Genomic DNA, 15,518 nt, shown 5'->3' with positions numbered 1-15,518 from the left:
TATAAAAAAAAAATTATTTAGAATAAAATTAATGTGATTAAGTGTAATTTACTTAGATGTGATTAAAAAAATAATTGAATAACTATGTACCGTAAAAATGGATTATTGAAGGATAAAATTAAAATTTATTTCTATGTATCGTTTTTGTCCCTAACGTGCTCGTTTTATTTAAGTTCCTAACGTTTCAAAATCGTTTCAATTTTGTCCCGCTGTCAATTCTATTAAAAGATTCCTAATGATAGGACAATATTGAGTCAATTTTGAAACGTTAGAGACTTAAATAGGACGATTCAAACGTTAGGAACAATTTTAAAACTTAACTCAAATGTTGGGAACAAAAACGATACTTTACTCTATAAAAAAAAAAGTATACAACAAAAGCGTATAAAAAAATGGTACAAATATTTTTTTTATTATATATGTATAAAACACTTCACTTATTAGGAATGGCAATTCCGAACTATATGATTTTGCTCCTCAAAATATAATTCACAAAATTGGAAATGCGAAGTATATAGATGGTAAACTAAGAGTGAGTTGTTTTATTATTTAATCTATGAAGAGCGAATTAATTATTCGACCAATTTAAATTGAATTTTGTTAGTTAGACAGTGATTTTTATAAATAATGTGAATAATGGACTTTAAAATTAGCTTAATAAAATAAAAACATACTACACTTTAAATTATTTATCTAAATCTTAATATTAGAATAGCCATCTACACACCTAATGAATTGAACATTCGATATATCTATTTTTTACATTGTTTAATATTTTCATTGTTTACTTATACTTTTCTATTTAAATTTATGGTAAAATAAATTAGAATAACGTGTAATTTTGTATGAGAATACACGTTTTTTCTTCTATATTCTATTGGTTAATAATGAGATCATAAATTTAAAATTTCAGCACTATTGATGTTCAAAAAAAAAAAAAAAAGGGGGAGGGATACAATATGCTACTTTATTCTATTTTTTTTTAAGTATACATCGTTAGTCATAATTTCCTTATTCTTTAGAAAGAATTGAGAAAAAATGGAATGTAACGTAATGGGTTTTATTTTTCTATAATTATTTCGGAGCCCTCCTTGGGGGCAAAAAGATGGTAAAAGAAAAAAAAAAACCCTAAAATGGCAAAACATCATGATGAATTTAGTAAAAAGAAAAAAAAAAAAACTGTGCATATCATTGTTTACCTTGTCTTTCGATCTCTTTATGCCATTTATTTTTCTCTCCTTTTGCTAGAAATGTCTTCTACTTTTTGTTTTATGCATGGTGGGTCATCCTTCATTATTCGGCGGCACATGTAAATAAAATGTGTTCAAACTTGAAAGAGCCAAACAACAATTAATTTTCTTCTGTTTAGAGATACATATTCATCATCTTCCCTTTCATACATTGAAAATTGATCATATTTATTAGCTTAATTACTAAAGAGACAAAACTTGGAAATCTACGTAAAACTTGAAATTTTTTATGGTAAGTACATGACGTGATATATCGTTAATGTTAAAGTGATAGGGTCTAGTGAGTCTATCTAGTAAAGATAATTTTGTAACCAACAACTACAATAAAAATGTGTGAAATTTTCAAATAGAAAAGATAATGCTATCTTTGTTGTAGTTGTTGGTTGTAAGATTAATTCTAGTTGTTTAAATAACAATTTCCAGTAAATAATATAATTCAGACACAAGAAAAAGATAACTACTTATGACTTATGAGTATCGTATAAGATTTGTTAGTGCAAATAACTTAGCGTTATTCATACATAGTAAATGACACAAAGTTTTGTCTTTCAAGGAATAAGGAGCACAAAACTTGTTTCTTATGCAATAATGAAGTTCCCAAATGAATTGTTGGATAGTGTGTTGATGATGTATATGTTATTGTCTTTCTTTCAAGCAGATCCATCTTATGGGTATCAAAAATTGCAAATTTTTTTTTTTGGGGGGGGGGGGGGGGGGTAGTTATTATTGCTGTTAAGTGCTAATTATATCTTTAAGGTATTATTAATTCATTAAAAGCTCCACAAGAATTATAAAATATATAGTTATCTCATAAAGTATAGCCATTTGATAACTTAGAAATATAAAGTATAGCCATATTGAATTTTCGAGTAAAAAATTGAAATATATATTTTATAATTCGAAAGCATGTATCACTTATTGTGTCTCCATAATAAAATTAATTTAGCCTCAAATTAGAATAAATATTACAAAATATTATGGACCAATATTTTTTATCAATATTAATATTTTATTTTTATACTATTATAATTTATAATTTATAGTTTAATATAAAAATATTTTTTTGATTAAATATTAATAAAAATAATAAATAATTTTATTGGTCCTGTAATATTATTCAATATTAAATACTGAGTTATTCTACTACAAGTTTTAGATTTAAAAAGAATCTTGAAAAATTAGTAATACTCTGTGGTATATATGTGTGGAGGAAGGAGAGTCAACGAAAGATAGTTCTTTGATATTCCTCACATCATTGATTCAAATTGTTGATAGCAGGGTTTAGTCTCAATTCGTATCGCAAAGAGAAAGTATTTTACTAATAATTAAAGAGTCTAGTTCATATTAAAATATTTTACTTAAATAAATCAAAATTGTAAACACAAAATTCATTTCTCGAAACTACTTTCTCTTTCTAATTCTTATAACTATATTTACTTCTGAAAACAAGATAAAATACGGAAAAAAATAAAAATACAAAAATTAATATTCTTATATCTTGTTTGGTGATATAATAGAATAAATTATGAAAATTTGATTTTTTTTATACAAAAAATTTGAAAAAAAAAATAAAGAATATAAAGATTTATCTATTTTGTGTCCAAAAACACATGTTAAATTTATAAATTAAGAAGTTTTCTTTAAAAATATAAAAATTTTAAATTTTTAATATATTTATTTTGCATTCGTTAAATAAAAATATTTAAAATTTTTTATTATTAATAGATTTATCATGTATATTTAGTTAAATCCAAAATATAATTATAAAAAATTAATAAGAATAAAAAAATAAAAATAATAATAAATTGTGTTTTTTAGTAGTATCTTTGTATATTTTTTATCAGAACGAATATAAAATACACTAATTTAATGTCTCTGAATATAATATTTATATCTTTATCTCATCTATCAAACATAATTTTATATTTTTTTATCCGTATTTTAATATTCCGTGTCTATAAACAAAGTCACTCTAAATAATGCATTATAGCCATGCTCACATTATATTCTAAAGTAGCTTTATGTGAGCTATATATGTACACGTTATTGCAATATGCTTCGACCCTTTTGAAAGATTCTCTCCTTGATTCTCTTATTATTTGAGTTTAATTAACATACGCATATGCTTAGACTTTAGATGGTTATAAACGAACTTAGCTTTGACCATCCATTAGTCACATGAAAATTTTAATTATTATAAGTTGAGTTTATTATTAACATGCTACTAGTAGGGGTGAGCACGAGTCGATTTGGTTCGGATTTATGGTAAAATTAGAATCGAACCGATCAAAATATAATTAGTTCGGTTTGGTTAAAAGTTGTGATTTTTTGTATATGTATTCGAACCAAACCAAATCGATTAAGAACGGATTGGTTCTGTTCGGGTAATTGGATACATGATGATTTTAAAATTCATAAAAGAAAACCAAATTTTTATCTTAAAAATTCAACAAGTACAATAAACATGTAACATCAATAGAAATAATCCAAACATGTTAAACACCAAATACATTAAAAATTAAACTCATTAAAATCCAAACATATTAATAGTGAATAATTATTGTCTAATAGAAAAGCCATATATATTTTTTATTTTTTTATTTAATTAATATATGATCGGGTTCGCGGGTTGGTTCGGATTCCGCATCCACAGAACCGATACCCGAACCAATTACTAACAAAAGCCATTGATTTGGTTCATGTAGAACCCGATTACCTATTAATTCCAGAACCAATTTAATTAGTTTAGTTCGGATTCAGACGGGTAATCGAGTACTCGCTACCCGCGCTCACCCTAGCTTCTAGCGCAACTTGTTCCTTTTTTTAAGAATGTGATCTTTATAGGACCTTATCTCTAAGTGCAATTCCTATGGTCACAATACAAGAATATAATTGAGAAGAAGCATACCTTCCTCGTTGTTATTCTTGATGTTTATGTGCGTGTCAAAAACATAAAAGATTTTTAGAATTGGTGGCAGAATTGCACTAAAATGGACCACCATATATTTTCCATTATCAAACAAAATGGATGGACATTATAATACTTTCAAGTTATACAAATCCACTTGTTAAAAAGAAAGAAAAGAAACCTTTTTTTTCCTTCAGAACATTGGATCCTACCTAGTTTACGTACATCATAAAATTTATATCAATTTTACAGGCGAACAATGAAATATGCAAACAATATAAATAATGAATTGCATTTCAGACTCACTAACCATTTTTTTTTAAATAAAAAGCTCAACACAACAAAGTGGAGCATCAATATCTCAACAAAAAAATACTAAACAAATAAAATAAACTAATTTCTAAGCATTTTCGACAAAAGCCATTAACAACCCAAAAGATCAAATCTCACTCACTTTACTCTTTGTAACTCTTACTCGACCTGTTAACTACTCCTACAAGGCTGCAACACCTGATTCTTGATTCTTGAAAATTATGTCATTCCTTTTCAACCAAGTGCTCCAAAAGATAACAATGAAACCAAACTCACCAATATTTTATTAATTTGACTATACGATTGACCCTGAACCACGTAAACTTACGGTCATTCATCTCTATATCCACCAGTTCGATAATGCTGTTAACACACTAGCGCCTTTTCTTTCTTCCAATTGCACAATCTCATTGAAGACACCCATGTAGCAAAGAGAAACCTAACATATTTCCGATAAAAATCTCAACTCTTTCCACACAGCAAACTTCTCTTCCCTTATATGCGCACCATACACCAAGCAACCAGTACAAATAAAAATTATTGTTTGTCAATTTAAAATAAGAATTATATCTAATTAATTTAAAATTTAATTTTTAAATAAAAATTAACTTTTTTTAACTTATTATTTAAATTGTAAAAAAAAACATTGTTCCCTATTCAAAGATGTAGCAAAATTGTACAACGTACTTAAGATTCTCATGTATTACAAAATAAGTATGGAGGAAAAAAAAGAGAATAATTTAGAGTATGGAGCTTAAATTTAGGTGGCACACTAACTTTCTCTCTTAAAAAGTAGTACTATATTTGATGTCAGGTTTGATTCCATATACGCATATTTTATCATGAAAAATATTATTTATTCATTTAAATAGTTACATATTATTTAACTTTTATATATACACCATCTATTCCTATTAATTATAATGTAGTAGCATTTTATGATGTGATTATAGTATCTATACTGACTATAAAACTTTAACAATGTATACTTGAAAAATATAGCTAGTTGACTTCAAGAGTAGTTGAAACTTGAAAGAAGAAATCATTAAGTTATCTCAAATAATGATAAAAAAAAAAAAACAATGATTTAACTAATGTTAGTTCCAATGACATGCAATTTTTATAATTAATACAGAATGATTTTATACAAAATCTTAGATATAAGTTTTATTCCAGAAGTTCAAAACCTTGAAAAAAACCTATATTTCTCATGGAAATTTAAAAATTATTGTTACTATGGTAGTGATTTCTCATAAATTATTCACTTGATCCTCAACTAAATATCATAGTTGATTTTCATTAAAATTATTAACACATACATGTTATAAAATAGATAAAATAAAAATAGAAAAGATTTTAGTTAAAAAAAAATTAATAGATGAAATTGAACAATTATTTAAAAATTACTATTGTTAAATTTAGTGTGAAAGTGATATGATAAACTTTGAAAAAAAAAAAGAGAGAAAAATATTTTCAAATTAAAAACTGTTACCAATTACCATATACTTAGAATGGTTAAAACATTGTAGCTTTAAGCACCATAGGTACCACAATCATAGGTAATATAGAAGACACCTTATAAATGTTTTTAGTAATTAAATTTAATAATAATAATAATAATAATAATAATAATAATAATAATAATAATAATAATAATAATAATAGATAAAATACTATTTTAATCTCTAATATTTAGTCTAAATATTATTTTTGTTATTAATGTTTGAAACTTCTTATTCCATCTTATTTTAGTCTTTTAATCAAAATATTTTTTTTTTCAAAAATACTCTTTATCTCTGTTAATATCTCCTTCTTTCTCTTATTGTTTTATCATTTTTATTTTTAAATCACTATAATCACCATTATAACTATTATAATTACTATTTTTACCATTATCTCAAAAGAAATTATAATAAAAAAAGATATATTTAAAAAAAATAAAGTTTTAAGTTTAACCAAAAAATTAAAATAAAATAAAGTGTTTGTAATAAAAATAAAATATTTTAAATATTAAAATAAAATTAAAACTTAATCTAAATATTAGGAATTAAATTAATACTTCCCGATAATAATTACCCTTGCAAACATCAATATTCATTGTGCACTATATATATGTGGCCAAATAGTATAATCATAGATATTATTACAATTACTACTACTAAAAACATCATCATGCTAAGCATGAAACCAATCATAACTTTGGCGTGAAACAAACACCATGTAAAATCTATCTGTACAACTCATTTAATTTGACGCCTGGATGCTGACATGATTATTATACATTATGATTATGATCCTGTCCATGTAGCATGCCAGAGCTAAATTAAATGTTATGCTGCTTTATTTGATCTTATGATAATTTACATTAATTTAGCCAAACTATTATGCTGACCAAATTGATTATTATTAAGCAACATATATATACATACTTTTTTTTTATTATCTACAGTATTTTTTATTTTGACAAGTCAAGAATTAATCCGCTATAAATTTAAATTTTATTTAAGGATTTGTCATTACTGGTTAATAAATTATTGTATATACAAAGTGGAATTCAAATTTTTAACATTTACTTAACCAAATGAGTGAGCTGATCACTCAATCAAACTAAGTAGATTACATATATACATATCATGGTTTAATGAATTAAAGCTATTTGCGTGAGCTTGGTTGTTACATCATCATTTTTGGACCAAGCCACTAAAAGAAGAAAAGAAATAACAATATTATTCATCATTATTATTTTTATTAGGTTAATTGTAGAACATACAAGAGTGTTGTGTTGGGAAAATAGATTTACCTTGAAAGGTATAACAATATGGAGGGGAAAGAAAGAAAGTGCATGAAACCTAATAAGATTATTAGGGTGGGAAAAAAGAAGGAGCAAAAAGCTTAAAAAGCAAAGAAAGAAGAAAAAACCACTAAAAAGCAACAACTACCTCTCTCTTTGTGTCCAAGTCTCCAATAAGCTAAGTAGTGTAACTCATCATCATCATCATCATAATAAATAATAATCATTTTAAGAACCGAACCGCCAAAAGCACAGACAAGTTACAAACACAAAAACATAATAATAATAATCTCTTTGTGTTTTTGTTTGACATATCTCTATCTCTATCTCTCTTTGATCTAAAAGAGAGAGATTGATAGAGAAGGGAAGGTTTGTTATCCATGAAGATTGTTCATGTTATTGCATTGGTGTCTTGATCATCAACTTCATCTCTTCTCTTCTTCATTCCTTTAATTTGGTGTTCCTACCTCTTACATATAAGGTATATATATTCTCACATAAATTTTGTCTCTTTTTCATTTTTGTTGGTTTTTCTATATATTTTGTGTGGGTGTTTGAATAATTTTTATTAGTCAATTCTATATTTCTAGCATGAACTATATAGTATGAAAAAATTTCACATCATAGTGTGTTTCTCATTTCTGAATTCTATTGCAACTCGCAATAATAAGGCTTCAATTTCTGGCTTGTGATTTTTATTTATTTATCTATTTATTAAAAAAAGGCTATTTATGGATTATTTACTAAGATGTTTTTAAATATCATATAGGAGGTAGGTTTCTATTATAGGCCTTTTCCCTATGATTTTTTTTTTCTACTCACAAATCTCAATAACATAGAATATATCTGTCGAATGAAGTAGGTTTTTTTTCCCCTAAAGAACTGCAAAATGCAAATGTACGATAGATGCCTTTGATGTTTTTTTATTAGCAAGAAAATTAGGAGAATAATAAATAAGAATTTGAAGATTTTATTAATTAATTCGAGCTAATGTATCATCATGCACATATCTTAAAACAAGCAATTATGACGCAATGAAAAATACTTGCTCCTAGGAGTAAGAGAAATTTTACCTCCACCTATATATATATATATATATATATATATATATATATATATATATATATATATATATATATATATATGTATAAGTCTTGCACCATTGGAAGTTGGATATAAGTAGTTAAAATTTTAGAATGAAGCATGATTTATTATTATGATGGTGATGTTATGGGAAGGAAAAATTTATTCATTTTTTTTTCTCCATGAAATTGAAAGAATAACTGGCAGAGCTCATCATGCATGTAAGAAAAAAAAAATAATACTAAATAAGAGGAATTTGTGGTAATTGGTAATGCTAAAAGGTCAATGGGTTTTGTGAGAAAAGTATTCCTTGGAAAATAACTCTTACAATTAAGTTATTCAATTTTTTTTTAATAGATATAAACCTATTGGATTGATGGTTGAGGTCTTTTCATCCAAATTGTGCTTTTTTAATGAAATAAATTAAAAATATTATTAAAAGGATGACTCATACTTCATACATATAGCGAAACATATATGGTTGAGTTGGTTTCTGATTTCTTTTGTCTCCTCATAGATACTGAATGGCCATTATTATCCAACTTAATGCACTGATTCAGCATAACTAGTGTTAAAATAATATAAAAGGCTTTAGAATTGATTGATTTTTTTAATGAAAAAGTTTTATACAACTATACACAATTAGGTATAATTTTCCCACACACATCCTTTGGAGTATATATATGTTTAGGCACCATATTTTTTTTTTCTATATTTATATATGTTATCTTATATATTTTTTAACAAATAATCAATTATTAGAATAATTAAATAATGTCATAACAAAATAGTCAAATATTTTTGCAACATCATAATTACTTTTTTATGAATATTAAATATATATTTTTATATAAAAACAAATTAGTTGATTTTTTTATGTATATAAATATGATAAATTCTAATATGACTATGCTATAATGATTATGATTATTATGGAAGTCTTATTAAAATTAAAATTATACTTTATTTTTAATATTTTGGTAATATTTTTTTTAAGCAACACTTTTTAAAAAAAATGTTACTTTAATTTTAATAATATTTTTTAAAACACTATGTAATCATGATAACATAGTCATATTAGAATTATATATATAAAATCACTTTCTGGAATCTAATCAAGTGGGCTTGGATTTTTCTTTTTTCTAATATATAAATTTCGTCTTTTGAGCCTTGCATGAATAATCATGATATCGTGAATGGAACATGCCTTCTTCCACTAAAAATAAGGTGGAGGTTGTGAATTCAATCTCATATAGGTAAGACTTTGATCAACAAAGGAATATTCTAGCTATAGATTTTTTTTTGGGCACGATTGTTTTATCATACAATTTTTTTTCTCCTTTCAGATTATTCTCTCTTTTTCACTTTTTGGTCATGAGTTTTAGGTTAATTTATTGGTTATTAGTGATGGTTGATTATTATGTTGTTAGAGAGAAAATTGATGAAACAAGTACCATACGGTATAGTATAACCGTATAAGATATCATAACGGAATTTTAATTATATGGTAGGCACACCTATAAAAGTAGTATTGGTTTGGAATAATTTTCGGTCCATGATAACAAGCATAATATGGTAAATTGAATGAACAAAAATATTAAAATGATAAATAAATAAATAAAATTTCTATGTCCGGTTGGACCAAAGTGAAAAAAGTTGGTACTATTATTCTCTGAAGTTACGTGAAGATAAAGTCACTAACTCTTATTCCTTTAATTTAAACCCTTCTTTCATTAATTCCTTATGACTATTGAAATAATGGTGTGGAACACAGGACATAGAAGAAGATCATAGTGAGGTGGAGAACAATAAGTTTCTTCTTCTGCTTCTTCTTCTTCTTCTTCTTTCGTGTGCGCGTGCGTGCATGCTGTGTTGAAGAAGAGATGGAGTTAGGGGAAGGAAACAATAGTAGTAGTGGTGGTACTAACCATAGTTGTGGAGAATCATCATCAAAGGAGTTGTATTCTTCATCATGGTGGAGTCAATTCAGAAATGTATCAAATCCATGGATGGCAAGATATGTGTATGGCTTCATTTTTCTTGTTGCCAACTTGTTAGCTTGGGCTGCACGTGATGAACTCACTAGTCTTAAGGCTTTAACACAAATGAAGGGTAAGCTAATTATTTAGACAATTTAATTAGCTTATTGATTTAACTTTATAGTATTAGCATAAACTGTTTTACACGCGCATTCAATCAGGTATGTTATATAATTTCTTTTTGTCTACGTGGTAATCCTGGCAGGGCTAAGAGGATGCAAGGTTGGGAAAGATTGTTTGGGTGCAGATGGTGTTTTGCGTGTGAGCTTTGGCTGCTTTGTATCCTTTGATTTTCTCATCAATCAATTCTATATATGCAAGAAAAAGTTGTTTAATTATTTCTAAGCATTTGTTTGAACCTTAATATGTCTGATAAGCTATTTTTCATGATAATGTATTGGTCAACTGCTGGCACTTCAAAATTGAAGGAAGGAAGAGATAGATGGCACTCTGGATGGTGGTTAGTTAAGATTGTTCTCTGGGTTGCCATCACCATCTTCCCATTTTATCTCCCCTCTGAGTTTATTGAAGTTTATGGTTGGTAAAATTGCATCCATTTAACATGTTTCCTAGAATTAGAATATATACTCGAATAAGTTTTTAAGAAATTTTACATCGGATGTTTTTATCTTAAAAAAAAAATTATTATGTTGAAATTTCTGAATTTTTTAAAAATAAGATATATAAATCTCTATTTTAATCGAATTTATTATTTTATTTGAACAAATAAATCTTCAAAACTATAACAGGATTTATATATTTTACTTTTATAAAGTTTAGAAACTTTGACATGATAAAATTTTTTTGGAGACAAACACAATATTTCTTAAGAACCTATTTAAATATATACTCTTAGAATTAATTACCAATAATAATAGTTGTACTCATTTTGTATCCTACACCAGATTAATAATTAGGTGTCTCACACATCAAAACATTAAATGTGTGAGTTAATTTAGTGTACGATATAAAATGAGTCACTTGGATATTTTTTCAAAATTGCTAATATTACTTTTATTATTGACCATAGTTTTTGTTTTTTTGTTTTTTGGGTTGGACAGGGCAGGTTGCACATTTTGGGGCCGGGTATAATTTATGGCTCTATCTATCCTCAATGAATTTGATTTGAGCAAATGACTATTATAAGCAATGATTTGTGATTGGATTAAGGTGTTTATTTGTCTCAGGGTTTTCCTCCTAATTCAACTGATAAGCATAATCAGCTTCATTAGATGGTTGAATGATTACTTCATCACAGAAAAATATGCGGAGAGATGGTAATAAGATTCCCACTATGTTAATTTATTGAACTACTTTTGATTGATTTATTTACAAACATTGATTGATGATGCAAGCAGCCAAATTCAAGTGATGTTATTTGCAACAAGTGCATATTTAATATGCTTGTTAGGGGTGATATTGATGTATATTTGGTATGCACCACAACCATCTTGCCTCCTTAATCTTTTCTTCATTACTTGGACCTTGGTACTTCTCCAAGTTATGACAAGTGTATCACTCCACCCAAAAGTAAGTTTTTTTTTTTTTTTGGCTCAAATTCACCATTATGTTTTTTTTTTTAAATAATAATTTTCTTTCAAATTTTCTTCCAATAGGTGAATGGTGGTATTCTTAGTCCAGGGTTGATGGGGCTTTATGTTGTGTTCCTTTGCTGGAGTGCAGTCAGAAGGTAGGGTTATAAAATCTTTGCCTTTACTTTTTGTATTATCAAATATTTACTTATTATAGTTTTATTTTGATGTATAGACAACAACATAAAATATTTTACATAATAAATTATATCTATTCTTCCACATGATTATTCGGACCATGAACATAAAAAACGGTTATATTTTGTTGATATAACAATATAAAATATTAATAGTGCATATATAAAATTCGATCCATATATTTATGCCTTTGTTAACTTCTAATGTTTACAAACATAGTTGCTAACGAGTTATAACTCAGATAGCATAGTCTTTCCATACTTACTTAGAGGTCGCGAATTCGAATCTCACTTCGGATTGCACTGTGCATGCAGTGAACCGGCCGGAAACAGCTGCGTCGCGAAGGCAGGCTATGCATACGAAACAGACTGGCAAAGCATCATTGTAAGGAAATTTACTTTCTTGTTCAACTGAAATTTGGGCTTTAATTAGTTGTAATTGTTCTTCATAACATTATAATTATGAACTTAACAAAATAGCTAAATTTTATTTGTATATGCGAGGCTAAGTTATATATGCTTATGACTCTTTTATTGTTGGTTGATATGAGATTGTGATCTTTTTGTGGCAGAGCTTTGTTGTTGCAATACTAGCCATTGTTATTGCAACATTTTCAACAGGCATAGATTCCAAGTGCTTTCAGGTTAGCTCTAGAATATGAATTATATTCAATTTGAACTTTAGGTAGCTTTTGGTTAGCTCTATATGAATTATATATATCCTTTTTATCTGCCACTAATTAAAAATTATTTCATGGCCCACATAATTTCAAAATATTCTTAAAATCAAACTCATTTTTTATCCTACTTTTACTAACATGCTTTATTTAAATGGGATTAACTAACATATGTGTTTTAAGTACACAAATTAAGATTATTATTAGTAAAAAATTTTAAACGTTTCATTTTAATAAATACATAACAATTACATTAAAAATTGAACTTTGTACATTTTTTATAATAATTTTTTTATTAATAATTTTAATATGTGTCTTAAGGGCACAAGTTAGCTAAACTTATTAATAGTTGGTAGTTAGAGCAAAAATAATAATAATAATAATAATAATAATAATAATAATAATAATAATAATAAGACAAGCAGTAAATATTTTTTAATTTTCAAATGTTTTTGTATTTCTAAGATATTTGCATACGAGATATTTTTTGGACGAAATTTTTAAACTAGTTTCTTTATCTCTAAATACTTGAAGGGATACAAAAAACATGTCTCTGTATCCTATTATTTTTTGTGTAGAAAAATGCTATCATAAGGTTAGGATCTGGAATACATAACTGACAGAATCTTGCAGTTTAGGAAGGAAGATGCACCTGCAGAAGAAGAAGATGATGTTCCATATGGTTATGGCTTCTTCCATTTTGTTTTTGCCACAGGAGCAATGTACTTTGCAATGTTACTCATTGGTTGGAATAGTCATCATTCTATGAAAAAGTATGTGATTGCATCCTAACAATGGTTTCATAGTATTTTTATGTTATGTACATTAGATTTATTGTATTGCTATGTCACACAAATTTCTTTTTTTTTCTATATAGAAATTGACAAGAGTAGTTTTTCAGGGAAAAAAAAAATAACTTTTACTTTTGCACCTATATTTAAAAAAATTGTAAAATCGCTTTCTTTTTTCCAAAGTAAGAAACAAAAGCAACCTCAGTTTTTAGTTTCCCTCTTTTTATTTTTTAATATATAGTTTATCACTTATCACTCAAATATGAAGTTGATTATGTCTTTCTTGAAGATCAAAATAAATTCTGTGAAAATTATATGAGATGTAATAATCCATATATTGTTCTTGATTCAGATGGACAATTGATGTGGGGTGGACAAGCGCCTATGTCAGAATAGTAAATGAATGGTTGGCAGTCTGTGTTTACTGTAAGCTCCAGCTCTTTGATTTTCATTTTTTTTTATTCCGAATTTTGTCTAAATGGTGAAAAACGGGGAAAAATTTTTTTTGAACTAATAGCCTAATAGGGATATAAATTATAAACATTCAATTTTAAGGGAGATATATTCAATGAATTTAATTTTGATGCACAGTATAAAACAGTTTTATACGTATATCTAATCACGTAATGACACATCATAAAAAATAACTACTATTTTTATTTATTACATGAATAATTATCCAAAAAAAAGGATGTGATTATTCAGTTAATATATCAAAATTAAACTCATATTCAACATCAATAAGACTTTATCCAGAGTAGTATTATCTTGTAACATTTAATTATGCAACAAATGTTTTCTTTCAGCAAAGTGTATTTTTAAATAAAATCTATTTTAAAATACTGAAAGTGGTGAATTTATAGTTAAAAAATAGCAAAAATTGATATCTTTTAAAGCATAATGTGTAGTACGTAAAAAAAATAATGTTATATACATTATTTTTGTGTACACTATTCTTATATACTTTCTATTTTTAATATTAAAAAATATTGATAAAAATGTGAAAAAATATAATAAATTTATTTTTTTAAAATTTTAAATATTGCTAAAATAGTTATGTATCCATAATTTTAACAGTTAATTTCAATTAATATATTTTTGTGTGGAATTTCTTGAGTAACAAAGGGGCAACTAATTACTAACTTTTATGTATGATTTGATTTGACAGTGTGGATGCTATTGGCTCCAATCATAAGAAAAAGCAGACAAAGTGATTCAACATGAAAGCATCCCTTTTATTATATGGATTCTTAGATTTGATATTGTGAGGACTAAGATCTTCAAATTGGCCCATGCATATATAGATATATGTAGTAGACTCCTCAAGCTGCAGATTTCTCTCCTCAAGTCTCACAGGAAACAAAAACAAACAACAATTGCAACTGTTACACCCTGGAAAATTACCAGTCACAAGGAGTGGTTATGGCACACACATACATATATAGATTATTTTGTTCACTCCATTCAGTGGATGGAACAAAGAAATGCACCACATTTTTTACCTCTTCTCATCATGTATTATAACTCAGGGAGCATACCCTAAAATCATTAGTATATTCTCTTCAGAAATTTCATCTACAATTTGCCACTGTGTCCGTTCATTATTTTCCATTTAACTAAAAGATCGATTAGTAAGTAGTCTTTGCTGTTCTTTCTTTCCAACAGTGCCAGAACAATAATATAAGTAGATCAGGTTTTAGAAAATAAACTATTATTCAAGAATAAGGTGGTTTAATGCTGACAATAATTTAGTTTGTCAAACAAATATTGACAAAGCACTTCCAATTTTTCGAACGATGTTGAGCCAGAAATTTTACAATGGTGGTAACAATCCTACATAGCTAGCAAATATTATATCTCAGTATTTGGTTAATAATAATTTACATCTATATTTATAGACGTTTTGCACACAATAAATATATAATTTACACATATATT

The 15,518-nt window shown here is 26.4% G+C and overlaps 1 protein-coding gene across 3 annotated transcripts; it reads left to right on the top strand.

The window, feature by feature from the left end:
• Nucleotides 1-7,285: 7,285 nt before the first annotated feature.
• LOC148566148 (uncharacterized) lies at nucleotides 7,286-15,161 on the top strand. 3 transcript variants are annotated; one of them, XM_088488838.1, is made up of 13 exons: nucleotides 7,286-7,742; nucleotides 10,119-10,456; nucleotides 10,589-10,662; nucleotides 10,761-10,920; nucleotides 11,445-11,469; nucleotides 11,571-11,660; nucleotides 11,742-11,913; nucleotides 12,000-12,073; nucleotides 12,428-12,497; nucleotides 12,685-12,756; nucleotides 13,423-13,562; nucleotides 13,933-14,006; nucleotides 14,749-15,161. In XM_088488838.1, exons 2-13 carry the CDS (start codon nucleotides 10,228-10,230, stop codon nucleotides 14,802-14,804), a joined length of 1,236 nt encoding a protein of 411 aa, XP_088344964.1. In that variant the 5' UTR covers nucleotides 7,286-7,742; nucleotides 10,119-10,227; the 3' UTR covers nucleotides 14,805-15,161. The 3 variants fall into 3 exon arrangements, 2 of the variants coding, with proteins under 2 accessions (XP_088344964.1, XP_088344965.1); XM_088488839.1 differs by lacking the exon at nucleotides 7,286-7,742 and adding an exon at nucleotides 9,530-9,600; XR_015883701.1 differs by lacking the exon at nucleotides 7,286-7,742 and having other exon boundaries at nucleotides 10,094-10,456; nucleotides 13,428-13,562.
• Nucleotides 15,162-15,518: the final 357 nt, after the last annotated feature.

This window comes from Arachis ipaensis, chromosome B5, assembly GCF_059453495.1.
Source record: "Arachis ipaensis isolate K30076 ecotype BB chromosome B5, ASM5945349v1, whole genome shotgun sequence".
In the NCBI taxonomy this organism is placed as follows: domain Eukaryota; kingdom Viridiplantae; phylum Streptophyta; class Magnoliopsida; order Fabales; family Fabaceae; genus Arachis; species Arachis ipaensis.
The sequence above is the reverse complement of the archived record's forward strand: the minus strand, read 5'-3'. Positions and strand labels throughout refer to the sequence as shown.

What these genes read in the sequence shown, in the direction of transcription:
- LOC148566148 (XM_088488838.1), top strand. Translation starts at nt 10,228, where the DNA reads ATGGAGTTAGGGGAAGGAAACAATAGTAGTAGTGGTGGTACTAACCAT. An exon ending in GTGTGAGCTTTGGCTGCTTT is followed by an intron (nt 10,663 to 10,760) that starts GTATCCTTTGAT and finishes ATGTCTGATAAG; the next exon opens with CTATTTTTCATGATAATGTA. An exon ending in CAGACTGGCAAAGCATCATT is followed by an intron (nt 12,498 to 12,684) that starts GTAAGGAAATTT and finishes TTTTTGTGGCAG; the next exon opens with AGCTTTGTTGTTGCAATACT.